This window comes from Agaricus bisporus, assembly GCF_000300575.1.
Source record: "Agaricus bisporus var. bisporus H97 unplaced genomic scaffold AGABI2scaffold_4, whole genome shotgun sequence".
Taxonomy (NCBI): domain Eukaryota; kingdom Fungi; phylum Basidiomycota; class Agaricomycetes; order Agaricales; family Agaricaceae; genus Agaricus; species Agaricus bisporus.
In genome coordinates this window covers 331,718-359,226 of record NW_006267367.1, presented here as the reverse complement: position 1 = coordinate 359,226, position 27,509 = coordinate 331,718, and the positions used below count along the sequence as shown (strand labels likewise).

The 27,509-nt window shown below is 44.9% G+C and overlaps 10 protein-coding genes across 10 annotated transcripts; 4 read left to right on the top strand and 6 right to left on the bottom strand.

Moving 5' to 3' along the window:
* Positions 1-1,102: 1,102 nt before the first annotated feature.
* AGABI2DRAFT_66980 (hypothetical protein) lies at positions 1,103-2,479 on the bottom strand (the record flags this gene model as incomplete). Its single annotated transcript, XM_006459784.1, has 1 exon — positions 1,103-2,479. A coding segment is annotated over one exon (1,377 nt), but the record flags the coding sequence as incomplete, so codon positions are not given.
* A 125-nt stretch (positions 2,480-2,604) lies between these two features.
* On the bottom strand, positions 2,605-3,018 carry AGABI2DRAFT_45156 (hypothetical protein; the record flags this gene model as incomplete). The annotated part of the gene is made up of 1 exon (XM_006459660.1): positions 2,605-3,018. A coding segment is annotated over one exon (414 nt), but the record flags the coding sequence as incomplete, so codon positions are not given.
* Positions 3,019-5,531: 2,513 nt separating this feature from the next.
* Positions 5,532-6,158, bottom strand: AGABI2DRAFT_116788 (hypothetical protein; the record flags this gene model as incomplete). Its single annotated transcript, XM_006459783.1, has 1 exon — positions 5,532-6,158. One exon carries the CDS (start codon positions 6,156-6,158, stop codon positions 5,532-5,534), a length of 627 nt encoding a protein of 208 aa, XP_006459846.1.
* A 1,510-nt stretch (positions 6,159-7,668) lies between these two features.
* AGABI2DRAFT_142253 (hypothetical protein) lies at positions 7,669-8,052 on the top strand (the record flags this gene model as incomplete). Its single annotated transcript, XM_006459782.1, has 1 exon — positions 7,669-8,052. One exon carries the CDS (start codon positions 7,669-7,671, stop codon positions 8,050-8,052), a length of 384 nt encoding a protein of 127 aa, XP_006459845.1.
* A 1,322-nt stretch (positions 8,053-9,374) lies between these two features.
* AGABI2DRAFT_116785 (hypothetical protein) lies at positions 9,375-10,010 on the bottom strand (the record flags this gene model as incomplete). Its single annotated transcript, XM_006459781.1, has 2 exons — positions 9,375-9,529; positions 9,965-10,010. 2 exons carry the CDS (start codon positions 10,008-10,010, stop codon positions 9,375-9,377), a joined length of 201 nt encoding a protein of 66 aa, XP_006459844.1.
* A 2,431-nt stretch (positions 10,011-12,441) lies between these two features.
* On the top strand, positions 12,442-12,947 carry AGABI2DRAFT_116784 (hypothetical protein; the record flags this gene model as incomplete). Its single annotated transcript, XM_006459780.1, has 2 exons — positions 12,442-12,693; positions 12,741-12,947. The coding sequence occupies 2 exons, from the start codon at positions 12,442-12,444 to the stop codon at positions 12,945-12,947; spliced, it is 459 nt and encodes a 152-aa protein (XP_006459843.1).
* Positions 12,948-15,277: 2,330 nt separating this feature from the next.
* AGABI2DRAFT_142251 (hypothetical protein) lies at positions 15,278-15,705 on the top strand (the record flags this gene model as incomplete). Its single annotated transcript, XM_006459779.1, has 2 exons — positions 15,278-15,450; positions 15,504-15,705. 2 exons carry the CDS (start codon positions 15,278-15,280, stop codon positions 15,703-15,705), a joined length of 375 nt encoding a protein of 124 aa, XP_006459842.1.
* A 312-nt stretch (positions 15,706-16,017) lies between these two features.
* AGABI2DRAFT_142250 (hypothetical protein) lies at positions 16,018-17,696 on the bottom strand (the record flags this gene model as incomplete). The annotated part of the gene is made up of 4 exons (XM_006459778.1): positions 16,018-16,202; positions 16,349-16,642; positions 16,695-17,005; positions 17,056-17,696. The coding sequence occupies 4 exons, from the start codon at positions 17,694-17,696 to the stop codon at positions 16,018-16,020; spliced, it is 1,431 nt and encodes a 476-aa protein (XP_006459841.1).
* Positions 17,697-18,300: 604 nt separating this feature from the next.
* Positions 18,301-20,593, bottom strand: AGABI2DRAFT_142249 (hypothetical protein; the record flags this gene model as incomplete). Its single annotated transcript, XM_006459777.1, has 7 exons — positions 18,301-18,390; positions 18,567-18,589; positions 18,638-19,236; positions 19,511-19,618; positions 19,756-19,808; positions 20,078-20,301; positions 20,353-20,593. The coding sequence occupies 7 exons, from the start codon at positions 20,591-20,593 to the stop codon at positions 18,301-18,303; spliced, it is 1,338 nt and encodes a 445-aa protein (XP_006459840.1).
* An 820-nt stretch (positions 20,594-21,413) lies between these two features.
* AGABI2DRAFT_142248 (hypothetical protein) lies at positions 21,414-24,523 on the top strand (the record flags this gene model as incomplete). The annotated part of the gene is made up of 10 exons (XM_006459776.1): positions 21,414-21,514; positions 21,603-21,648; positions 22,030-22,120; positions 22,284-22,339; positions 22,689-22,771; positions 22,828-23,537; positions 23,593-23,735; positions 23,783-23,878; positions 23,926-23,954; positions 24,001-24,523. 10 exons carry the CDS (start codon positions 21,414-21,416, stop codon positions 24,521-24,523), a joined length of 1,878 nt encoding a protein of 625 aa, XP_006459839.1.
* Positions 24,524-27,509: the final 2,986 nt, after the last annotated feature.

The window sequence follows — 27,509 nt, the reverse complement described above, 5'->3', positions numbered from 1 at the left end:
GATCGCGAAAGGTCAGGTTGTGATCAAACATGATCCCGAGATATCTCCACACATCTTTAGGGACGCATGGAGATTCACGAGTGAAGGGGGCCACTCCCAAATTGATACTGGGATTTGGTGAATTTTTGTTACGGGCGGAGTCCGCAAAATTGAATAATTCTGTCTTTGTGTGTTCCATAACCAGGCCAAAGTCCTTGAAAATGGAAGTCATTTGGGCATACGCCTCTTTTAGAGTATCATGTGTGTCCATTCTACAATCCCCCGTAGCAACAAGAAGTCCATCGTCTACAAAAGAAAGAAAAGAGATTAAAGGAAAATGAATACGGTCTTCCTTGTCTTTGACCCATTTGTCCAGTAAATGAAAACACAGCGCTATATACAAAGCAGAGAGTATAGGTGACAATGCGCTACCTTGTCCAACTCCTACATTACTATCGAATAACGGAGAGGTAATATTGTCTATGGAATATTGCGTTTTTCTTCCTACTAAATAGTCAGAGAAAAAAGAAACTACACTAGCCGAAAATCCAAAATGTTTGAATATTTTTGAAAGAACGTTATGATTTAGAGAAGGAAAGAATTGTGCTACATCAAAAGCCAAAACTGAAGTCACCTTTTTCTTCGCCCACGCCGTACGAACATGATGTGTCAGTGCGACTGCTGCATCCTCGACCGATCTCTGGAGTATACCTCCGGTTTGACAAGGATGGATGACGCCGGCTTCAATACTCTCAAACTGAAGCCTCCACGCGATCATTTTTTCAATGAGTTTCCCCATTGTGTTGAGTAGAACGATAGGCCTGAAGGATTTGGCCTTGTCGTATGATGGTTTGCCCGGTTTCGGAATGATCACTGAAATGGACTGTTTGAAGTGTTGAGGCCAATACCCAGTATCAAAACAGGCATTGGCTATCTTTGTGATGAATTGACAGACTGTGTCATCTGTAGCAAATCGCTTCCACAATCTCCAAGAGACGTGGTCTGGCCCAGGTGCCGTGTTCTTGGCACAATTCTTGAGCGCGTCGTGAAATTCTTGAACAGAGAACTTCACCCATTCCCTCTCCTCAAGTTCTTCTAATTCTCTATACATGCTGCTCATATCCACCTCCCTATTATCCGCCGCATTGTACGTGTTGTGAAGGGTTTCAAACAATTTCTCCTCGTTGTTGCATGAATTTCCCTCACTATCTAGGATCGCCTCCACCGCCGGCATCTTCCTTTCTCTAGTCCACGGCATCAAGTCCCATGGTCTCTTCCTGTCACTAACCATATTATGAATCTGTTTATCAAAATATTGACGCCTCGCAATACGCAAAGTCTTCCTCATCTTATTGCGCATTTCTCTATTCCTAGGCCCACCATTTTCCCCCATTTCTTGGTACACCTTTTTACAATCCTCATTCCACCACTTCTTCCCGTGACGGCTCGGTTTCCTCTCCTCTGAATACTCCTCCCATGCCCTTTCGAACGCAGTAGACACTCTTCCCATAGTCATTTCCAAATCTTCCGCTGTTTCAGAAACGTTCTCTACCATTCTGCCTAAGTCTCCGCATATCTGTGTCACATAGTCATCCTCCTCTTCAGACCATGCTTCAATCTTTCTTTTGCACCTCATCTCAGGCTCACTCCCCGATATCGGCACCTCTATCTGAAGAGGCCGGTGATCCGACCCCCACCTCTCTCTATCATCCACCTTCACTTTGTAGTGGAATCCTTCTTGGTTGATCAGGGTCGCTGATGCTGCGACCAAGTCAATGACAGATGCCTGCGATTCAGCATCGTCTGGTATCCTCGTTGGCGTTCCTCTGTTAACAGGGTGCACGTATTGAATTTCCAGGTCTGTGAACAGCTCCTGAAGTCGCATGAAGGGAGACGAGGGCCTTATTTGATTGACTGCTCCTTCGTCCCATGTACGATCTTGGATATTGAAATCTCCTGCGCACAACGATATCCGTGGCAAAGTTTCAGTGATCCGTCTAAGTTCATGCACCGCCGCATGTGTTTCCCCATCATTATAGACATTGAGGATGTTGAACTTGTGGGGTATACCCCTGCGAGGTTGAGGAATATGCAAAGTGACTAATGATGCGTCACGATGTTTGAGAATGTCTGACCGGAGTTGTGGTTTGAAAACGTCCAATCGTCTGTTGATGTATGTGAGTACCCGCCTGGCTGCTCTAGATTCATCCCTGTTGTCAAAAGCTTCCGTGAACGGGCGCCACGAGTTGTGCAAAGGAGGGCCGCACGCCACGTCGCCCTCCTTGTTCTTAGTAGAAGGTTGCCTCCTCACACCCTTCCACCCCGGTTCTTGGAACATAATGATGTCCACATATCCGGCACACTTGTCTAATATGATAGAGGTGGTTTCCCAACTCTTACGCGCATTGAATGATAGAATTGTTAAATATTGTAACAAACGTGGTGCGGACTGTTTAGGTCTGCTAATAGTGTTAATGTCTCTTTCTGTTGTACAATTCATTCAGAGGAAGAGGGGATTTCGATAATTTGCTCGTCGTCAAGTTGGCGAGCTTGGTGGATAGTTCGGCGCCTGTTATCGCGCTTCTCCCTTTCGATTGCCATATCCGTAGCGCGCCTTTGATCGTGCCACGAAATATTGTTCTGGTGCCATTTGTACGTGCACTTGGTGGAGTCGGCGGTGTGGTTGCCTTTGCAATTAATGCACTTTATCTCGTGCTTGCACTCTCCTGTCCAATCCTCCTTTTTCATAGCCGCTCCGCAACAAGTAGCGAAGACGGTGTGGTTCTTGGTCATGTGAGGCTGACCGCATCGGGCGCACAGCTGATGGCTGAGGCGACACCGGGATGTACCGTGGTTCCATTTCCAACATTTCTGACACTGCGGAACGAATTCTCTCTGCCTAGCGTATTCTACTTTAATGAGCTTTCCTCTAATATGATATACTTTATTGACTAAGTCCTTCGTACGCGACCCAGTCTTTGAGTCCCAGACATCTACAAACGCAACCGCCATGTCCCTTGATCCTCGAGATCTGACAACGGCTGGCCTTCTGACACATTCCAAGCCACGGAATTGATCAACCGATCCCATAGCTTCAATTACTTGGTCCCCCGTGAGGATATCCTCCGGGCGTTTGTTATACTGACTGGTATAATAATCGAACCCTTTCAAAATCAAGTGGGCAACAGATTGCGGCGCATTGGGGAGATCGCTGTCCCCTTCAGGGAGCTCTACCTCCAATGCTTTGTATAACGACTCTCTTATCAACATGTACCCCTGTTTAGACGGTACTAAGTTAAGATAAAAGTGGACTACATTTTTAAATAAGCGGCCATTTTGAACCCTCATTTGTGATTTGTGGAAAACCAGATACCTGTTCATGGCATCGACTACTTTCCCCATGTCCCCGAAACGCTCCGGTTGGACGATGTGAGAGAAAGCGAACTGAGCGGACTTCTGATTGAGTCCACCCGTAATTCCTTGGGCGGCTTTTTGAGCCGCGAGCGCCTTCTTCGACTTTGGCACAATCACTTCGTTTGAGCTGGGCGGTGTGTTGACCACCGGAGCTACTGCCTTCAAGGTGTCCTCCATCGACATCTCAGGACACCTTTTTCTCAATGCATATGCCCACTGGATAGTTTCATCCATGACAATAGGGGCAGGAACGGTAGGCGCCGCAGACTGTTTAGCCGCCTGGGCGTATGATTTGGTAACACGCGATGCGAACGCGCGCGCGTTGTTCTTCATTTCGGCACTCCTGGATAGAGCGTCTGGGCGTGAGTGGAGGGGGATTGGGGGAGGACCGGACCGATTCCCGTGTTCTGCTGTTGCAGATGCTCCTGACTTACCTGGAGCACCTTTACCACTCTTGGGTGGGTTCGACAGGGCGTTACTCCCGCTAGCGTCTCTATTCCTGCCGGCAGCAGAAACTGCACTGGTGGATGGGGCGTTACTCCCGCTAGCGTCTCTGCCCATAGCATGCCGGCTGGAACCGGACACGGGCATACGGGGCGTTACTCCCGCTAGCGTCTCATTAGGTGCTGTCAGCTTGGTAGCCACCGACAGCTTGATTGGCATGTATGACGTGACTGGCTTACCTTGTTTGCCAGACTTTGATGGTTGAACCAGCGGTTTGGGAACCGCGCTGATTTTGATGGGAGACGTGAACACCGGCGAGGTGGTGTTCCGATGTTGCGGAGTTGGGGGAGGAGGGGTGGCCTTCTTTTTGCCTTTGGCGGCGGCCGGAATCCTTGGTGGGGACGCATCGACTTCCATAGGAGTCGGAGCACTTGCTGGGGTAGGGATGGGGGTCGGCGCGAACGAAACGTTCTTCACCGGAGGGGGAGGGGGAATGTCGACCGGAGTACGGTATGTTGCTGCTTCTCTGATGACTGATGCGATGGACTCATGTCCAACCTTAACTTCAGCCCACTCAGAATTGATAAGCCTGCCTACGAATTTGGCAAGTTCAAAAGCGATAGCGTCCGGGTTGGTCGCCATCCTAGGTGTGATACGGGCCATGCTGTTGAGAATCCCATTTAGATTTTCTCTGAAGCCAGCGACTTGGTTGTCAGAAAACGTCCATGGCTCGGACGGAAGGTCGGGCGATGAGCTCCGAATCTCTTCGTCTACAATCTCGCCAACTATCTCCTTCGACTTGTTGATGTTTTCTTCGAACTGGTTTGATGACATTTTGACGCCTGTCATGACGTGACTGTCTGTGTCGTTTGCCGCTCGAACTTTGAGCGCGTAAGCTTCGGCTTCGGTAATTTTCATTACCCGAGGTGTGGTGGGAGTCTTGTCTAAATCTGGCAAGACCTCGTGTGTGCGGGGAGGTGTACGTGCGTTCAACGCGGGGTGGTCCAGGAGTGCTGGAGAGGGGGTGGGGAGCCCGTACGTCGACGGCGACGCATCGATGGGAGATGGGAGTGGCGGAGTCGTCATGAGTTCCGCTGGGGGTGTTGAGAACTGGTTCCAAAGGTTGGAATCAGTCTGGCTTGGTACGGCGGCGGCCTTTGCGTCGTCGCTTTCTTCGTCACTGTCCTCTACGACTTCCTCTTCGTCCGAGTCGTCATCATCTCTCCTCAAAGCTCTTCTCTCCTCCCTAAGTTCCTCAAGCTCCTTCTCGCTCTCCTGCGATGTGGGAACGATCTCTAAGTCTGCTCTTTCGAACAACGTTCCTTCCTTTTCACGGAACTCTTTGAGACCGGTTGTGATATGGTTCTTTCTCTTTGGCTTGGGTGACCCAAGAGACTTGATAGATGTTTTAGCAGCATTAGTTACTCCAGAGAGTCTAGAGCGGGTACTGCTTTTGGAAGCGAGGCTTCGAACTGAGCCCGTCGGAGACGATGGGCGGGATGGGCGGGCGGGGTATGGGCGATCACGGTAGTCGGCCATACTTGTGTACACTGCAGGGGTCGCGAGATATCAAGCGTTATCCCTAAGAAACAATATGTATTCCAACTAAGACGCTCTTCCACACCAAAGTCCCAAAGGGGAAGGTGGTGGTATAAGATCAAGAAGGAATGACTGCAACCTCTATCGTTCTACCTTTAATACGGAGACCATGGCCGAGAGGGGGCTGTGCCCGAGGGAGTAGGAGGAGGGGGAGTTGGTTCGAATGCCGGTGGCGAGGGATCGACCATCCCGATTATCTTCGCAAGCTGCTCAGAGAACGAGCCGATGCCTGCGACGGAGGAGACGTTGTACCCATCAAGATCGCGACGTTTGATGAGAGTGTGTGTTGCTCGTAACATGCAGTCCACGAACTGCGAGTAGAGCGGGTGTTCGGCCTCGATATCGTCAAGCATGACGATCATGGTGTTGACAAGCTTGAGCATTCCCTTCTGACCAGCGGTCATGGTGCGGGAATGCCCAGTGGAAGGGGTGGAGGTCGGTGCCGGTGTCGGGGTCGATGGGAACGGTGCCGGAGATGGTTTGTCCAAGCCTCGGGAGCCCGAAGCGTAGGACAGGGGAGTGAAGGAGGAGTCTGGGAGCCCAGACTGCCTAGAAGGTGTTGGCGCCGTCATGCGAGACGCCGCCGGGAGCTCGAGTTCATCTTCCATGTTCCTCGCCACTTGTAGAAGGGCACGTCCAACCGCACTGTTGAACATACCTTCCAGAATCTCTCCTTCGTCAGACCAGTCGCCCGAGTCCTCAAAGTCCTCGCGTGTATCCATCGTAGAATGTAATGTATTGCTACTCGAGTATAAGCACTGAGACTTCCAAAAGAGGAAGGTAGTGGTTACAGTTCAAGGAGCATGTGGAATGTAAAGGTGGTCAGAGCAGTCGAGTTGACTAGAGTTCTGCATGTCCCGGCTCTCCGGAGCAATCTGTTATCATGTCTATACCTTGCCCGTAAGAAGGGCTTCAATATCACTATCTCCTCTCACTCTATTGACTTCAAATGCAAGGGCACATCGCTTTTCACGGCCACTATCCACTCCAACAACTCTGCTGAGCTCGACGGCTCAACTGTGACTTCTGAGACTGCTTTCTCTGTCTCTACCCTCCCGGTTGACCTCTTGCTGTGGCATCGTCGCTTCATTCATCACAACTATGCTGATGTGAAGTCTATGATCAGTAAGGATCTAGTTTCCGGGCTCAAACTCGAGTCTAACTTGTCCCCTGACTCGATCTGTGAGCCATGCTTGGCTGGCAAAATGCATTCTCTCCCTTTTCCCTCCTCTTTGAATCACAATCGCTCCCCTCTCGAGCTAGTGCATTCAGACCTTCACGGACCGCTCCCTGGTTGCTTCACACTCAGGCTACAAGTATTTGGATCACCTTTATTGACGACACAACACGTTTCCGGGCTGTCTATTTGCTCAAAGCTAAGTCGGAGGCATTTGAAGCCTTCAAAGTCTACAAATCCTGGGCTGAGACTCAACTCGGAGTCAAACTGCGAGCACTACAGGATGACAAGGGAGGTGAATACATGTCTAAGGCTTTCATAAGCTTTACCGAGCTTGCTGGCATCGAGAGACGTCACTCGACTCGGAACCGGCCTCAGCAGAATGGTCTTGCTGAACGGGCTAATAGGACTATGGGAGAGAGGATCACTGCTATGCTCTCGGAATCTCGGCTACCTGGTTCGTTCTGGGGTGAATGTATCTCATCTATGGTTCATGTCTGGAATATGCTCCCTACTGCTTCGCTTTCGGGCACCACTCCCTTCCAAGCTTTCTACAAGTGAAAACCTGATGTCTCACATCTCCGGGTCTGGGGGTGCATGTCATATGTCCATGTACAATGAGATAAGCGCAATTCCCTCCAACCTCACTATGAGAAGTGTGTCTTTATTGGCTATCCGGCTGGCTACAAAGGCTGGAAATTCTACAATCCAGTCACAAAGCGAACTGTGATCTCCAAGAGGGCTGATTTCGATGACTGGCTCCAGGCAAAAAGGTAGTCAACTCTGGCTGGGTCTTTAAAGTCAAACGGCTTGCCGACGGCTCTATTGAGCGCTACCGGGCTCGTCTCGTTGCTAAGGGCTATTCCCAACGTCCCGGATTCGACTTCACCGAGGTCTTTGCCCCTACATTCCGTCCTGCGTCACTACGCCTCATTGTTGCTCTTGCAGCTAGAGAAGGCTACAAAATCATCATCGCTCCTTGACCTCTTACCACTACCTTCCTCTTTGGGAAGTCTCAGTGCTAGTCGTCTAGTTGTAGCAATATACAGTGTATAATGCCCGCTCAGCGCAAGAAACAGTCTGCACCGGCCCCTACGCCGCACCCGTCCCGTCCACCGTCCCAGGCGCCGTCACCGCCCGCCAACCCTACCGCCACTCGCCTCACTGTCTCCGACATTGGGGTACTACTCGACCCTCAATACGGAGGTCAAATCGTTCTATCCACCTTCGGGTACGACTCGCAGGAGAATAGAGCAATAATGGACGCCGTCCGCAACCGGGGCATTGCCCCCGCGGTCGCTATCGCCAACGCCGAAGCTAGTGCGCTAGCCAAAGGTAAAGTCAAAGGGCCATCTGGCCAAGTTTCTGGGATCGGTGCAGCCCCTCCGGCTGTCAAGACACCACCCAGCGTCCCTCCTCCTCCCCCAAGCCCATTTTAAGGCTTTTATTTACATAAAGTTTAGATATATTTTACATATTGCACGTGTACTATGTAAATTATATTTACAGTAATGTTTGCATAATGTTTACATAAAACATGTGTATTATTAAAATATAGGGGTTGTAAAGGCGAGTGGGTAGAGCCATGATTGGCAGAGGTCGCAGCTCACGGCTGGTGAAGCTACTCAGCTGATTGGGCAGGGGTAACGCCATATATCAGTGAAGTAGGTACCAGTCAGGCCAGACGCGAGGTCAGATATTAGAGTAAGAATGAAAGGAAGGGCACAAATGCAACTGTTAAGAGAAAGAGGAGTTTAAAACCACGAGTAACATGACCCACCAAATGGCACCGAGTGTGCTGTCAACTGAACCCTACCAACACACGAGACGTAGCATCAGATGTCATAAGCCATGTAACAAAATGATATTTATTCTTAATATATATAACACACGATGTTGGTTGAATAGGCAATAATATCACTGCATGAGGATATGTTTATTAATATTCAAAACCTAGTCACAACCTCTATATTTCAATAATACACATGTATTATGCAAACATTATGCAAACATTACTGTAAATGACATTTACATAGTACACATATATTATGTAAAACATATGTAAAAAAATAATTCAATAATGTTCATTTTAAAGGTTTTGTTTGCATAAGGTTTAGATATGTTTTAGATAATATACATGTACTATGCAAATTAAAATTATGGTAATGTTTGCATAATGTTTGCATAATACATGTGTATTATTGAAATATAGAGGTTGTGTAGTGAATGGACAATTTCCTATGGGAATAAAAGATTGAAGTCTGGAAGAGGCCTTCAACCCCCCTCCCAGACTGCAGACCCTGTAATATCACTACACATAACATCACAACACATCAGAGGTTGAGCTCAGATGGTGCACGAGCAGACATAGAGCTCCAGCAGCGTCTGGCGAGCATTGATATGTCCAAGTGCTAGCACATCCATCAACTAAATTGAACTAATCCATCCAAGTTTGTATTGTCACAAAGAGTTGTAGTTGTATGCCATATTTGCTGAACTTATTATCATGAAACGTGGGCTGGTCAAATACCATGATCATGATGAATGCTTGTGCCATGGGGCGGGTGCTTTGTTGATCCTGCTCAACATATAAAACATTACCAGCCAACGGCCTCGGCCGATGCTACGTCAACCTTCTCCTCTTCAAAATTCTGTATCAGATAAGTCATATCTTGTATTTACAGGAACTCTCAAATGTTGACTTATTGCTGTCGAAACGGTCGGTCATGTAGCGTTCGACGCATGGAAGAGAGGTATCTAATCAGAACTCATTGTCACCAACCATCTCTTTCCTGTCTTTGTTCTCCTCATCGTTGTCCTCATCCGCATCACCATCGTCATCCTCATTGACCATCTCCTCATAGTCGTCATCCTCCTCGTTTTCCTCCTTATCTTCATCATCCAAGACCAGCAGATCTGCCTCCACATCAGCAAAAAGTCACACAACTTATGCAAACTCATGAAAAAGTTGCCTTATGCTTGCCTTATAAAGACCAACTTAAGGCACATAAGTCTCCAAAATAGCATAAGTTCATAATTTTTCATAAGCCAGACAAGAATTTTACACATAAGTCACACATTAGTTCATAAGTTTATCATAAATTCATAAGTTGGATACAAAGAAAGCATAAGCACTGGACATTTCATAAGTCAGACCAAAGGTTAAACCACAAGTCAGACAGGATCTCATAAGTGAATAAGTCAGATAACAAGGCAAGCATCATAGCATTATAAGAACATTATGCTGTATGTCTTGTTCTACTACTCATAAAATTCCGGAAAAAATCACGACAAATCTTAGAATATTAAAAGAACATAAGTCTATATGTATGTCTTTGTCAGATAACATACCTGTTATGGAGATATCAAGATTCCATCCATGGGGTGGGGGGGTCATTGTCAACTGCAGATAGACACGTCGTAGAGCCTGCTCTACTAACCCGAAAATTCTGGAAAAATCACGACAAATCATAAAATATTAAAAGAACATAAGTTTATATGTGTGTTTTGATCGAAAAACATACCAGTTATGGAGATACAGAGAAACATAACAAGAATGCCATGTTGTCTACTAGTTACTGTGTCGATTTTGATGATTGAAGAGTGTAGGTATATGTATTCAAGGTCCAGGAATTCGAATCTGGTTTTAGATCTATTATCCGATCATTATTTGAGGAGATATAGCGCAATCTTGTGTTAATATATGTTAAATGTGCCATATCTCAATAGGTTTTAATCCAACAAAGAATATAATTACATATTCGAACTCCCTGACCTCGAAAATATAGGAATACACTCTTAGATCATTAAATTCCATGCAGAAATGACCCGAAAATATCTCCTACCTATGATTTGAGGAACTTTGACTCGAAAATCCCAAGTCCAGACGTCATGTGATGTCATGTGACATGTTGAACTTCTGTTTCGAGCATGACGTTGATCCTTCCTCATCACCACCATCATTCCTCCCCTCCCCATCCTCTCCCTCCCCCTTTCTTGCCCTCCAGGCCTGTAACTTAGTAAGTAACATCCTTATCACCTTCCTAGCTCTCCCCCAGCTGATTCTCAGCTTGATTAGGACGCTTTTTTGCCTATTTTGGATGCTTTTTTAGGGCTATTTTGGGAGGGTTTTGAGAGGAGATGTGAGGATGATATGTGGATGAGTTTTGGGGGGGATCTCTAGTCTTTGGTGAGTGCTTTTTGACTCTTCATCTTCTCATACTCATTTGTTACTTTTAGAATCACATTTCTCATCATTTCCCCCCATCTTCCATTTCTACTCCCCTGGCTGCTGTCATATCCCTCTTGTCCGCTTTTTCAGGGTCTATTTCCTCTTTAGGAAGTCTGTATTATACATGATGTATTGTATTTACTATATGAATATAATTCTTTTTTCCTTATGCATTATGATGTTCCTTATGATTGAGCTTATATTCTCTTACATCTTCTTACTGTCTTAAGTACTTACTTATGCAACTTAGGATAAATCCTCATGACTTATGATAATCTTGAATCTTATGACCATATTGTGACTTATGTACTTATGATTTACTTAAGTATTGCATAAGTCAGAACCTCAGACAGTGACATGCCTTATGCAAAAATGACTTATACTGACTTATGATTTTCATAAGTTTGCATAAGTCAAATTTAAGTCACTTTACCTTTTCCTGATGCACACATAGTATGTCCTCGAGCTCCTCTCGCCTCTCTATATCCTGCACCTGCTTCCTGGTTGCGTATTTTATCACCTCTTGACGAAGAACTTTATTGAAGCAACACGCTGGCATAGCTTGCATACGCTGACAGAAAGCTTGTCAAATACCGCTCAAATATACTATTGAGCACTTACACCAAATGGTCTCTCACTTCGTGGAGAGGGTTTAGTGGGTTTGTGTTCTGTGTGCATGTGTTTGGTTCTGGCCATCGTAGTTGGTGTTGGTGAAAAATTTGACGCGAGTGAAAAACAAACCCACCATTGATGCAATCATTTGATAAGGAGAAAGCACAAGCTTATTCATACAGATGCATCTAATCACCGTGAATGTCATTCTCTAAGGCCAACTTGACTTATCCTGTAAAAGTGAACTGAACTATTTAGAAATCAATGATATGTGCTTGTTTTTATTTGGCACACTTAAAACTCAAAACACAAGTTCATTCCATTGCAACAGACACTATGGTATTGTACTTATTAAACTTGAGGACCGTACTTAGCAATGCTATTGAGTAAGAGATCGTACATCATGTATGGGTTCCCATGATGACATACAAGCCTGAGATCACGAACCATGAGTGTCATGTGTGCAGCATGGTGCATTAGAACCTGCCTATTAACAAAATAGTGTTCAAGGATTCTGCGAGCAAGGTCTTGCAAGCAGGGCATTGCATTCCAAAACTCATGGTCTAGGGAGGTTTGCTCTGATAAATGCATTGATGTCACACGCCATCGTGCCAACTTTTACACCTTCTCTGTATATTTGAGAGAACTACTTCCTCTTAAAGTGAGTTTGCTGGAATGTGGTGTCAACATGTTGTGAATTTTGAGAAATCAACTTCCTCTTAAAGTGAGCGTGCTGTAATGTGGTGTGTGCACGTTGTGCATACTAAACAAATATAACAGTAGCTGTTGGGTGTTCTCGAATGTGCCCTCTGCTCTTGAACATTGTCCACCATGGCTAGAACCAAAAAACATAATCACATGACAACGGGATCCGGAACCGGGCCCAACAGAACTGGCAGTGTAAGTGATTTTCCAGGCTTGTTGTTATAGGATCTCGTGTACTTGTGTTCACGTTATGCAAACTATAACAGCAGGCCCTTCAAACATGGCTTCTCGTGAGGGGGAGGTAAAAACCGAGGACATTGAGATTGAGGTTGGTGGGGCTGATGTGGAAGAAGTTAAAAGCAAAGACGAGGATATAGAGGTGGACGAGGCTGAGGAAGAGGAAGTGGAGGAAGAAGAAAATGATGTTGAGATGGACGAACCGGAGGAGGACGACAATTTGGTTGACAAAACTGATGACGACTGTGCCATAATGCAATTGGTGCGAAGCATTGTTTCTGAATGCTCCGACCTGGTGAGTGATTCGATATCGGATAAGACTCTCACTAAACACGTCTACAGCCATTCGATATCAACGCAATGCGATGCTTGAAAGATGTGGTTAAAGCATATCTCCCGGTTCTATTCCACAACGCCAACATATATACCCACATTGCTAAACACAAGACAGTCAGGGTCGAGGATCTCAGGCTTGCAATACACTTTCACAATCCCTACATGACTCACAACTACCTTCCTGCAATCATTGCGCACTACAAGTCTCTGTGATGATATTCTTACGTGTATACAGAATATATTGATGTGATGTTTCAGGGGGGCAGTCATAGTCTACAGCAGGTTTGAACAACCAATGTGTATTAGACGATGCTGTCATGGCCAGATTTCATTACAAGCCAGCCAGTCCATCTACATTCTCTACGTCACCAAAACCAATACGACCATTGCTGTCTCCGCATACTTCTTGCGATACACCAAGCGTTTTGTCTACAGTCTCGAAGGTTAGTATTTCGATAACAGGTTTTTTCACAGATGCCCAGAATTTTGTTCTCAACCACACGAACTTCACTGGAATTGTCAATCACAGTAATACCTGCAAGGAAAGAACAGGTGAGCACTTCTTTGATTTCTCTGAAAATGAATGGGATTTATCTGCGCGGGCAGCGTTTGACTTCCTAGAGCCGTATACAATGCTAGATGCCACTACCATGAGTGTTGTGCGTCCAGCGTGGTGCATTCGAACCTGGCTGTTGGCGAAATAGTGTTCAAGGAATCGGTGAGCGAGGTCTCACAAGCAGGGCATTGCATCTTCGGGAACCACCTAGGGGCACGGTTAGTGCATGTCACAGCACATATCAGATCACCCACAGAAAGTGGCATTTCATTGACAAGCTCACACACTAATGCTAGAAGAGTGCTGTCGTTATCATTGTCCAACTGCTGCCACATCAACCATCGGCTCCTCATCCATTGCCAGAGCCTCTGCCTCCTCCTCTTCTTGAATGTTGACCTCGTCTCTGTCATCCTCGGCCTTCATCTCCTCCATCTCTTTGACATCCTCAGTGTCTACTTGGTCATCTTGGACTTTTTCCTCCTGGTTCTCTTTGGCTTCCTCCACCTCAGTGCTGACTTTCCCCTTTGTAATATCCTTCTCATCATCCTCCTTCTCATTCTCCTCGGTAGCGGGCTGTGTAGACAATTCAAAATGTTCCACCATTATCCGTGGTCATTGTCAATGACGCACCATGACACGCACATACAAACAGCACCACATGCGTCACCATTACGAGTACGGTGAGTCCAGCATTCAGTGTCTATAGCTTACCACCCCTAGAGATTCCTACAACGGTATACTTCATTCTCTGACATTCTCTGAAAGCTGTTCGAAAGCGCTGTCAAATGAGGGCCTAGTCACAACAGTCTCAGCCCAGGGCATCAAAGCAAAATATATAAAAATGTATTCATTTGAGACAAGGTAACAATGCGAGATGAAGAGGCAGACTGCAAACAAGAGCAAATACTTGTCCAATATATGTCAGAGAAATTTAGGGCAATTCAATGCAAACAATAACAGAACGACACAGCATTGACACCCCAGTAGAGGTGCAACAGAGACAAACTGTTACAACCTTAGTCTGGGACTCAGGTTGCAGACAAGTGACAAAGACTTGAGAGCGAGGAGAGAGTAAGAGAAAGGGAAAGATACAATTGGTAAAGTGTAAGGAAGTACAACAGTATCTACTGGTTCTTATATATGTAAAGGTATCTACCCAAGGTAACTAAGTATAGAACAGGCTGAGTAACCATGACCGAGGTAGATGGGTAGTCAGTGAGAAGGAAAGTATAAACTAGGAAGGAAGATGATCAATCATGAGAATAGAAGATTGATCATGAGAACGAAAAGATATAACAGGTAACATGAAGGATCAATCATGGAACAAGAAGAATGATCATGAGAATGAAAAGATAAACAAGGTAAGGTCAAAGAGGAAGTGACATGGGAATGAATGATGGGAGAAGTATAGGCGGAGCAGAGTATATCCAGGGATGTGGAAATGAGTAAGCATAATGACGTCCTTCCTATAGGTTGGTAAATTCATAACACAAACATACACTGTGAGCCCAGGGCTTAAGAGATCATCTCACGTAAATTGATCACTCAGTATTTGTCGTAGTTTACTCTAGAGAGTCAAATTGTACTTTGACTACTGAGTAATTATCTCAGGCAAATATCATAACTATTTGAGGACTTTATCCATGCCCACCTGAGACGAAACTTAGAGATTTTTTTTCAAAATTTTCCTCAGTCTAAGACGAATTTAATAAAAATTTCAAGAAATGCAATAAAGACAAAACAAAGTCTACGCTACGGGTCCTCAGTGAGTGTCAGGACCCCCTCCGTGTCTCGTTTTCATGCGTCCGTTCCTTGTACTGCGGCTTTGAAGAGGGCGGGATCGCGTCCGCCGTTTTTGAACAACGGCGCTTCTGAATGTGACCGGTGTCGCGTGTGATGCCGAGTCCATCATTGAACCCAGCTCGACATCCTCCAAGACGACAACCATCGCCAATCGCTCCCAACTACCTCCATCTTCTTGTCCAACATGTACTCCTGCTACCTTGCGCCTCAAAACAGCGACGTAACCTATTATGAACAGTACCAACCGAGGGAGAAGGAAAAGAAAAAGGCCAAGGCGGCACTGGAGCAGGCTATATCCGTGTTCCGTGAAGAGATTAGGTGGATTTCGAATGAAAGGGAGCCGGAATGGGTTCTAATGTGAGTATCTGCTATATTTCACGTTATAATGACATCCTAAAGCCCGATTCAAGGGGGAGGGGGCATACCCATGATCTTGAAAGTGACGAGGCCGTCTACCACTGGACGGTTCGAGGATTCTTTGGAGAGCATGCAGAGATGACTCTGCATGTCTACGGTAGGGGTGGGGGACGAGAGCCGAGGTTCTTTGCGAATGGAGGTTGCTGGGGGGAAGGTCAAAGGAAAAAGGGAGAGTTCATAGTCAGGGAGTGGTGAGGGTGTTCCGAGTTGTGGGCGGCGTTGATATGCTTTGCAAATGTATTACTTGTATTTGAACTTGTGAATTGTATCTGAAAGGAAGAAGTTAGTTTTCGTATGTAGTATGTGGATTGTTCTATAGTACCCACCTGTACCAATATTGTATGTATTAAACAGCCTTGCTAATCTTGTGGCTCGATGTCTTAACCTTGTAATAACATATAAACATTAGATTGAACACCAAAAAGAGGGGAAAAAACATAGATAGATTATAAACTGTTGGCGTTGGGGCCGTTAGCGTATATTCAAAGTCGAGAGGATGATTCATACTCAATCATCCTGTACCGTCGAGACACCCGTTCTATCCACAATACTCCAGCGATCTCCATCGTTCACTCTGCCTACTACGCACTGCACGGTATTCAAGTCGATCACTTGAAAGGTCCCAGTATCTCGATAGCAATAAAAATTGTTCTTTTGGGTTATTTTGACAGCTTGAACAACGGCGTAGATTACTGTTGACGGCGTATGGAGTCCTAACGGAGGTGTACTTGGTAGGTTGGTGACGAGGACTCGTTTTAATTGTCCAAAAAATGACCGCTTCATGTAGACCGGCTCGCGGTTTGGTTGATGGGCGTGTTTATCAACCATTTGGACATACTTATAGTCAATTTGGTATGACAATAACACCAAAGGTCAAAAGGACTCGCCTTGATGAAGGAGGCATCCCGCGAGTCCTCACTTTTGTGGACTAGGTCACAACCTGACATAATATCACCCCCACCCAGACAGGTAACCCTATCGTACTGTATAACAGGTTCGTCAAGATTTAGGAGTGTTTTGATTGTAGCTTTTGCTTTTTCGAATCGTGTCGCTAATGCTGCATAAACTTTGTCACGGAGGTGTGTGGGTATAAGTTCGGTCCGTCGTGGCGGGGAGAGCTTGTAGGATGAATCTGGAATAATTGAATTGAATCCATATATCAAGGAGAGGGGATGACAACGTACACGAGTCGCATATCAAATCCTTTATTGATAACGTTCTTTTCATGCCACTTAAACTCAACTCCGAGTGTAGGTTGTAGTTGAGTCGCACTTGATCAAGCTGTGCCATTGCAGTGACGAAGGTAGTGATAGCAGCATAGGGGTGTCGTCGGCTTCTAATGGAGGGCAAAAGCGTGTTACAGTGCCGTTCCATTGGGAAGGCCCAGTAAGTCCAAACTGGACCGGCGACCCGAATGCCCCACGCAATATGAAGGAGTGCATGTATCGTTAAAGGGCATGCAGAGAGCCGGCGGGTTTGATGGAAATAATAGAACCTAGGCAGGTTAAGGCAGATTTGATTATAAGCATATGAAACTCAACTCACTTCTTGTAGTCCTCTACCCAAGCACGGAAGCCGCCTTCTATTACATCCAACATCTCTTCGCTAATCTCAAACTCCATACACATTTTCAGCAGCTGGACGAGCTTCATGAAGTGTTGATAATACTTTCTTTGTGGAAACTTGTTATACAATAAGATTGGCGCCACAAAAAGCGTCCAATTTGAATACATCTCCGATGTCATTTGCGATTGCTGTAAAGCAATATTGGGAATGGGTGCTCCGAAAGCAGACGGTATAGACGCTTTACAGGTGGCCGTATTCGCTCCGATTGCTCTCCAGACCGCAGGTGGTAAAACATAACCTTGATTTTCATGGTCAAGATCTTTGAAAGACGCGGTCCAGAATAAGATGAGATTGGGAATGAGGTTTTCCCAGATGAGATGCATGAAATCGAACGGAAATGATTCGGGAAAAGATATTGAGGATAAGGAACTGAGGATGGGCACGCCTTTGATGCCATATTGCTTGGCAAGCCGATTGGACGTCGCTTGATTGGGTGCATCTTGTACCTCCTTCGCTTGAGCCATTAATTCATCATGCTCTCGGATAGGAAGTTGCGACAGGTTGTATGATGGAGGGTCAGACTCTGGAATCTGACTCCGTTGCAAAGGAACATAATACATGTTGGAAGTATTGCCACAAACACCCGTTATTTTACACACTCGACACAGGCTAATTCCATTGGCGCCTTTCATGCGCATGAGGAGCGCTACTGCAGGGATATCTCCAAAGACCATAATGAGGTATGCATGGAGTAAAAAAAGGGTTTGGCTGATGGCGTCAAAACATCGAACTCCAACTTCGAGTTGAATGAGTTCCTGAACAAGGGGCCAAAGAAAAGAGTCCATATCCCAGGGCTTTTTGGGCCCTGGGACAGTTCCAACGTTGATACAGTATTTCCTTTGAAATCGTATGTCGGGCGGGAGATTGTAGTTGAAAAGGATTATTGGCCAGCACGTCTTATCACATCGTTTGAATGGCGCAAAGCCATCGGTAGAAAGACCGAGCGCGACATCACGGGAGTCTGAGAAGAAGAAAAAAGGGTGATCATTGTTACTGGACGGGACAATCTTGTTCAGTAATGACTGGTAGTGAGACCCGTCGAAAACATCTGTCGCTACTCTGTGCTGATGTTCAAAATTGGCTCGGTAACACATTTTTTCGGCAAATTGACGATTGGCAGACATTGCTTGTAAGCGAGGAATCAGGGGGATATAGTCAAAGAATTTACGCGGTTTCTTTTGATCGTTGAGCCATACCACCTTGCAGTTTGGACATTCCGTGAGGTCTGCGTAGGGTCCAGTAAAACAGACACAGCTGTTCACGCAACAGCTGTATTGTATCGTTTGGATATTTGACAGAAGCTCGACACGCCTTTTTGTCTTCTTGAGCGAATGATAGTAAGACTCCGGAAAAGCAAATTTGAACTTGGCAAAGGTACTCTCGGTAAGGTGGTCTTCAACCTTCAAGGCATACTGACGGAGCAAGCTTACGTCAGATTCATCCAATGACCTATCTGTGACAATAATCAGCAAAAGAGTAAGAATTATGGTGACACACAAACCACTTGTCATCAGCCTGTGCGCTAAATCATCGCTAAGGCGATCCCAGAAAGACAGCGAGGGTATGTCTGTTCTGGACAGACCAACGGTAAGGTCGCCTACTCCATCCTTGTCCTCGTCTTCTTCATCCTCACTCTCGCTTTCTCTTTCATCATCAGAAATATTGTCGCTGGCATGCACGCTGTTACCGTCTTCTCCCCGGATCCATTCCAAATCTTCTTCCTCGTTTTCATAATCATCATCACATGCATCCTCTTGAACATCGGGTGTTGGCTGAGAAGGAGGATCCCTCCAACGGTTTGTAATTATCTGCCTGGTTTTCTCTGCGACACGAATGGCCCGGGGTGAGAGACTGCTAGGAGGGTCTTGATATAGGAAATCGGTGTCTTCAATTTGAGGCGGCTCAGGACTGGCGGCACCGAACCTCCCGTCCTCTTGCCATTCCTCACTCTGGTCTGTAGGCGATTTTGAACGCTGCCGCTTGTTGACACGTTGATCCTCGGAAGTCTCGTCTAAGGCCCTCTTTGCAGCCACGTGTGCTCGTCTTGTTGGGTAGGAAACTTCTCTGTTACAGCCGCACACACATATGCAGGCTGACTTCCTTTTCGTAGTAGTATTGGCCGAGTTGGACTCCATAAGCAATAGTGCCAATGGAAGGACAATGAATCAGAAAAAGTGTTCAAGAGGCAATGCTAAGCACGAGTGGCACGGCAGCGATATGAAAGTCATTGTAAGGAGGGGTTGTTAATGCAGTCCGTGACAGTGATATGGGAGATGTGCAAGTAATTGAAGGGTAGAGGGATTGATACGCTGGCCGTTAAGAGGATAAAACTCAGTACATGAGGCTCATATGAGGATTTGGACGAAAAACTCACCAAAACGAATCATACAATGTGGTTGACAATTTCAGAGGTGGAAGACGACCAGTGAGAGGAGGCAAATAGGGATCAACAACTGTTATTTGCATGAAGGATGGTCGTATCCTACAGGTAAGATATCCTCGATCGGAATTGTGAAAGCCACTGTTCCCCAAAAGATAAGACGTTACAGCCGATAGAGATAGTATCCAAGCAAGAACAGTTGAGAGGGATTTGAGCAGAAGTTGCTGAAACACAGGTACCAGAAGGAGAGCGGAGAAGTGGTGGTGAAGGTCTCATCGATGAAGTTCATTGACTGCAACCAAATAGTTGCAAGCAAATAATAATATTTCAATTCAGTATTGTACGCAGCCAAACAGCTCTTGTGGAGCAAATAAATCAAAATAACCTCCTTATCACCGTGCCACCATGTCACGTCAAAGTCATTCTCCATTGCCATCGTTGAGCCCGATGGCCACTTTCATGGACCCGTAGTTGGCTGGTAGGTTCACTTTGACAATTATAGACATTTAGTTGACATGTTAGTTAGGTCATACACCAATCAATGGACAAGCAGCAACTCACTTTTTTCTTCTTGCGCGGCATGTCGGCGTTCTTTCCCTTCAATTCAATTTCGATGGGATCTACACCTATGTCCCTCTTTCTCTTAACAATCACCACTTCTGCTCTCTCCTCTTCATCTGCTTTGTTTGCAACCTCGCGTATCTCCATCTCTTGATTATCAATCTCTGGCAAAGTGTTGACTATAACTGGAGGAGTACTCAGAGACGAATTTTCCCCAAGTACCTCTAAAAACAGTTAGTCTGATCATAATATAAGATGTGCTTAATTTAACTTACCTATCTGTTTTGCTTTTTCTTTTCGATGTTCTTCACGCATCTCCTGCCATGCGTATAGTTCGAGCTGGTTGCCAAATAATGGTTTTCGGCCCTCGAAATTCACATAATCAATTTCAACGATACCCAGCTCCTCATCATAAGCATCGATGGATTGTGAGCTCTCAGTGTGAGAACTAGCTATGCTGGGGGAACTTGAGCTCTCGGTATGAGAACTAGCTACACTGGGGGGACGAGAATGCATGGCGGATGAATGTTGCGTCGATCGATGACACCTGGCTTTTGACCATGGCCTTCCAACCTTATATATCTACATGTACCCGGCCAACTCTCGTAAGATTTCCGGACTCGGTACTTTTCTTTGCTCATTGTCGTTACAGGCAGCCCTGACCACGGACCTCCTCAATTACTCGCAAGGAACCGCTTTGAGTGTACGAGCGCCACATCAGCGCTAGAACCACGGGCATTCCCCTTTCATGGTCGCTATGGGTGTGGACCTTGGCACTCTCATATTCTAATTTCGTCATTGACCGGGATTATTTCTTAGCTTACCCTTGATGAATTCAAGACTAGGGTCTTTCCGGGTTGTCTTCCGTTATAACTGAGGGCCCACCATTGCTATATAGGTTACATATCTCTCCATTACAGGTACTAGTGCGTAAAATTTCTCTTCTCCGTTTTTTTTGAACTTAGATTTGTTTGACCGGCCTCTCTCCCGCCTCCGCCGAATTTGCATTGAACCTTTTTCAGATCGGTCCGAATTAGAGGATTGTCATTTGTAGGAAGTCCCGGATCTACTTCGAGCTTCAGGGCTCGTTTTAGCAATGCTGCTCATGTAGTTCACCGATCATTTTATATATCGGTATTTCGGCACGGTGGCAAAGAGTTTCAAATATATGGTGCGTAACATTACAATTGTTCCTAGGGCCAAATTTGCTGAGGTCAGTTTTCTACGGGCTCCCCGCTCCGCAATTGATTTTTCCCAATCTTTGTCGACTGTTCCCATATATAAAGGCTCAACGTCAACCTCTGCCTCTCTCCAACGCTTGAGCAATCTCCCTCCAATGTCTCCGTGGGTCACTAGAAGCACCGCAAAGAATTCTCTCCCATCTTCATCACTCAATGTCAATGCATCTACGGTTGCGACAAAGAGGGGCCGAAAAAAGTAAGTTGTTCTTAGTTCTTCGGATGATTTATTTCTAACGGCGTTGATACGCCTCAAAAATATTTGCGCAATTTTACGCAATTTTTAGGCTATTATTACCAGAAGTATACGGTTCTCGCGGAGTAGCTACCCGAGTACTAAGTCGAACCCTTCATAGAAACTTAGGAAAAATACGACAAATCCTAATTATATTCGTCAGCAGTCTATAACTAGTAGACTCTCCTTCCTTTAACCAGAAAGCTCAGATAAGACTGGTGAATCTAGTATTCCTGATGTCTCTCTGTGTATATGGAGGATTGAAGCACAATAGCAGGAAAACTGTACTGCACACCCAAAGACTAGCTGGTCGTATTGGACCAATGACCCATACAGACTATCCCTACAAAGTCACGGGTTCTAATTATCGGAACTTCGAGTACTAGAGGCCGATCGCTTGGTAGCTACCTCTATACCCGGAAACCAGATGAGGAAATTACCTGATACAGATACAGATATGATAAGATAAACTTATCTAGATTAGACCAGACGTACCTGAGAGTCAAAACGATGACTCGGGACCTCAGGCTATTCTAAGAAAAGGTGTTCCTGGGATGAACCTTGGGTCTGGTAACAGATCCTACTAAGGACACATCCTGAGGCACTTCCCCTGGGCAGGAACTCCGAATTCCTGATCCGATCCGACCGAAGGAGGGATCCCTAATTGCTCCGAAGGCTTGGGAAGATCAGTGCAACTTATGGACCTGTACCTTACCAATCTATACCCCTGTAGCTACCCATCTAGTTTTATTCTTGGACGTTTTTCCCATGTTTACTCAGCTTTCTCATGTACGCGGATATGTTCTCATTTAGTATCTCTCTCGAATATAAAAGACCAGGTGCAAGGGAGGGATAAGCAAGCATTCTTGCCCCCACTTTTGCACTTAGGACATTGCAGGTGCATTTTTGGAATATATAAGTTTTGCTTCGGTCATAGACCACTATCAGACGTACACAGAACTCAGACGAACTTTATTAAGAAGTTAACTCAGACTCATAACAGAAGTTCACACCTTTACCTTCATATCATCAGATATTCCCCCTTCGAAATCGCAGAGGCAGTATAGTAGCTACTAAGCGACTATATCATTTTTGTTGTTTGTCCTTCGTATCTACAAACCTATACTATCCTCTACAGCGTCAAAGTAAGGCGGCTCAAAAGACTTCCCCTGCAGGCATCGAGGAGCCCAATGTATTGCTCCCCGCTTCAAAAAAGAAGAAGTAAGTTGTTTTTTTTTTCAATCTTTCTATCAACTATCGTTCAATGCCTCTTGAAGGAAAACTGCGCAGGATTGTCCATTGGGTATTGTTGAGCCAGCTGCTTTGACATCACCATCTACTGGTTCGGTGGAGGAGTCGAACACTACGGCTACCATGAACATTGACAAGGCCACCGCGATAGGAAATCATTCTATCGTGGGGGAGTCTTTGGCTGATGGGGTTTGGGCCGTCAGAGAACAGGAATGGAAGGAAAGTGACCCCACTCCGACAAATTTGCCCGTCGCTGCCTCAACCAAGAAGTCCACCACATCCATCAAGCCGTCTGCTGCCTCGACCAAAGGGTCCGCCCCCTCCACCGAGAATCCCAAGAAGCCCGCCGCCTCTACCACTGCCTCGACCAAAGGATCCTCCGTCAAGAATCCCAAGAAGCCCGCCGCCTCTACCACTGCCTCAACCAAGGAGTCTGCTGCCTCGGCAAAGAAGCCCGTTGCGTCGGCAAGCAAGGCAGCCACCTCGACGAAGGTGGCTACAGGGAAGTTAGCTGTTGGCTCGGACCAGTCACCTGCTGGTCCGACAAAAGAGTCGCCCGCCATATCCAAGCGGCCTTCCACTCTAACGTCTGCCAGCTCAACTTCCGCAGCGTCACTATCCATTGCCTCCAAGCAATCGCCCTCTGCCTCTGCTGCTAGCACCTCAACTCCGGAGTCGGGAGGCCCGCAAGATGATGAACTCGCGACTCTTAAAGCAACCATAAGCCGCCTGACAGGTAATTATCTCTGCGCTGCTTTCTTTCAATCTTGTCTTCACTACTTTGTATCTAGCCGAAATCGACAAAGCAAAGAAAACTGAGGCAGCAAAGCCAAAGACGGAAGCCACCGTCCTCATTCTAAGGCCCACAGGACAATTCAACTTACAGACTGCTATGGGTCTTCGCGGGAATGGGAAACTTTATAGTGCTTGCCGAGTAAGTCAAGTATCTTTGCTGCTTACACCTATTCATTCCATTATGAGGCTGCTGTCAACCGTGCTGTGATAGAGTTGAGGCTGCCAATTAGTGTTGATTGGCGCAAACAAGACCGCCGGCTCCTCTTGAGTATCATTGATTTGGTAAGGCTTTTCTGGATTCATCTATCTCATCACTGAACTTTTGAAAGGCTCATGAGGGGCAAGAACAACTGAAGAAGTACGAAAAGGGCTGGGCCACAGGAGATTGTGGCGTCGATCTGCAGGAACAAACACAACTACCGGTCAAAAGTGGAACGCGGGTACACCGTCAAAAAGGAGATTGATCAGGATGAAGCAGATGAGAATCTGGTGAAAGGTATAGACGAAGGGGAAGTCTATGATATGGGAAAAGGTGAAAAGGAAGACGAAAACGGGAATGAGAATGAGGAGGAGCCTGAGGAGGAAGATGAAGAAGATGAAGACGGAGATGAAGACGGAGATGAAGACGAAGACGGAGATGAAGACGGAGATGAAGACGAAGACGAAGGTGATAATGATGAGGAGATGGAGGATGTCACATTCGCGAATAATCCTGGAGACGAGGAAGAGTCCGTGGAGGGTGGGGCTGGAATTGAAGCCGAGGTACTTGAACTGGGAGATCAGGAATTGGAAGATGGTGAAGCTGGTAGTGATGATGGTGTAGACGAAGAGGCGCTGAAGATGAATCGGAAAAACTTGAAACGTAGGTGTGAGGATGGCGAAGCAAATCAAGGCAAAAAAGCGAGAGGAAAGCGAAGGAAGAGCTAGATTTTCATTGATATCCTCTCGCGACAATAGTTTGATTAATGCATATCTTTATTTGAATAATATTTGGTTAGATAATTTAATACAATTCGGATATAATGTTGATCATCACCAAAGTTAAATAAGAAGTTATCACATTACATGGTTCAGAGAATTGAAAGTATACCATGGAGAACCTCTTATCTACGAAATCAGATAAACACCAAGCAATACTGCGAGTTGATTGAGTCAATATCTCAAATTCCCACGTACCTAAGTTCAATCATTTCCCAGACCCTGGGTCTCACAGTGATAGCAAGACAGCTATTGGCAACGCAACAGAAGCAAACACAACAAGACAGGTGATTGACAACAGATGGACAAATAGTTAGTGGACAATGAGGGTTTGAAACAAATACGACTATACATGTTATCGATCGCAACGGACAAAACGGGAGTGAACTACAAATATGTACAAGTAAAACCAATACAGCCATGATCAGCATCGCTGACAAAATAGGTGCATAACACAACAGAAACAAGCAAAAAAACAGCTTATTACCTAGTGTGACTTAAACTGCCGCAGGGTAAAGGATGAGTCTTAAGGACTCGTAACTATGATCAACTTCTTAAGGTACTGGGACTCAACTTGGGAACGGCTCGAGAACAATAAAGAAGTTTTTGTAATACTAAAATAGAAAAAAGAACTTCTTCAGAACAAATGATCATTAATTATAGAAATATGTAAAGTAATCTGGATGATTAAAGCAGATCAATAAGAGATACAAAACAATCACCATCAGAGAGGCGAAATATAAGTACAGTAAAAGGTAAACATAATTGTAATTACAAATGAAGTAATTACCATGAGAAATATAACTGTAGATGTCACAGTTCATAACATGTCTTGAACATACTTGGAGAATCTTGAGGAACTTGAGTACTCTAGTTGATATCACCACTTGAGACTACTTGAGAGAATTTGATGAAAACCTGACTTCAAGTAGCTTTCAAGATTAGACCCTGACTTGAGCCTACTTGAGAAAAAAGTCTACTTGATGAGTGCTTGAAGTTTTTTCAAGATGGTTTCAAGTAGCTTCAAGCAGCCTCAAGTGACAAGACTTTTTACTGATGCACTCCCTTATCATCTCATCTCATCCTTTTGTATAGATTGTATCCAATGTATTATATTTACTATGCTAATATAATCACTTTGTTGACTTATTCACTCTTAAGCTTCTTATTATTGTCTTAGTTGACCTTGACTGTCTTAAATATGTACTTGTGTGATTTTAATATGACTTTTTACTTATCTATCTTTATGTCAACATTTTTATATCTATGAGAAAGACATCAACTAAGTACAGTTTAAGTAACTTTAAGTCATTTCCAAGAACCTTAGGATATACAGGCCTAAGTATCATTAAGAAAATTCAGAAAGGTATCCATTCTTAATTGTTTCTTAAGATCAATTAAGAAAAAAACCATTTTTCTGATGCACCCTCACCTCAATCCATCATGTGCTCCCGCTGTCAGCGCTGGGGCCATCATTCCAATCAGTGACACAAGGTTGTGTGTTTATGGGTGGGGATGATTAAAAATGTGATAATAGTGAGTACCACAACCTCTATATTTCAAAAATACACATGTATTATGCAAACATTATGTAAACATTACCGTAAATGTAATTTACATAGTACACATATATTATGTAAAACATATGTAAAAAAATAATTCAATAATGTCCATTTTGAAGGTTTTGTTTGCATAAAGTTTAAATATATTTTAGATAATATACATGTACTATGCAAATTAAAATTACGGTAATGTTTGCATAATATTTGCATAATACATGTGTATTATTGAAATATAAAGGTTGTGTACCAAAACCCTAATCAAAAGTTAGCCACTAATATTAACTCCATTTCTCAGCTTACCAAAACATTACACATTCAATGATGCGTATCCCAGTTTTGATTTTTGCCTGATAGATATGGATATGAAAATTTAATAAACCCCAGCGATGCTTGAATAAATCACATCGTTTGTGCCAGCTCGGTACCTGGTAATCAATTACCAGCTCATAATCAGTGCATAAACTGTTAATGCCAGGCTGTAAAGTGCCACCCAAAATACATATGTTTTGGATGCCACATATGTGTATATAAATGTGCCCACCGAAGTTGTAAATTCATATCATAAAAAGTAACTCTATTAATGAATCAATGATGAAAACTCACACAAACAGGGTGTGGACATATGTGGACATCTTGGACAATACATGCCAATGGTTCTCACCATTGCAAATCCCATTGGTGCGATTCTCCCTATAGGCAGCCTGGGCCCTATTACACAGGGATTCATCCCTACCTGTTACGACCTTAGTCTGGGACTCAGGTTGCAGACAAGTGACAAAGACTTGAGAGTGAGGAGAGAGTTAAGAAAGGGAAAGATACAATGTGATAAAAGCATAAGGAATACAACAGTATCTACTGGTCTTATATATGTAAAGGTATCTACCCAAGGTAACTAAGTATAGAACGGGCTGAGTAACCATGACCAAGGTAGATGAGTAATCAATGAGAAGGAAAGTATAAACTAGGAAGGAAGATGATCAATCATGAGAATAGAAGATTGATCATGAGAACGAAAAGATATAACAGGTAACATGAAGGATCAATCATGGAACAAGAAGAATGATCATGAGAAGAAAAAGATAAACAAGGTAACGTCAAAGAGAAACACAGATAGAAATAAAATGATGTATGTATCCTGATGATAGGAATAGATCAGATAAGGTCCGCATCAGATAAGGATTAGATAAGATCAGATAAGATTTAGAAATCTCGGAGTTGTTCCACAATCATAACACTACCATGCCTATCATGGGGAGATTCACTCCTATTATCACTATGTGGTCCACGCGCATCATGACAAATACTGTTATGATTGTCGAAGATCTCCGACATATCCGCTTCTTCTCTGATCTTATCTAATCGTTAGCTGATGT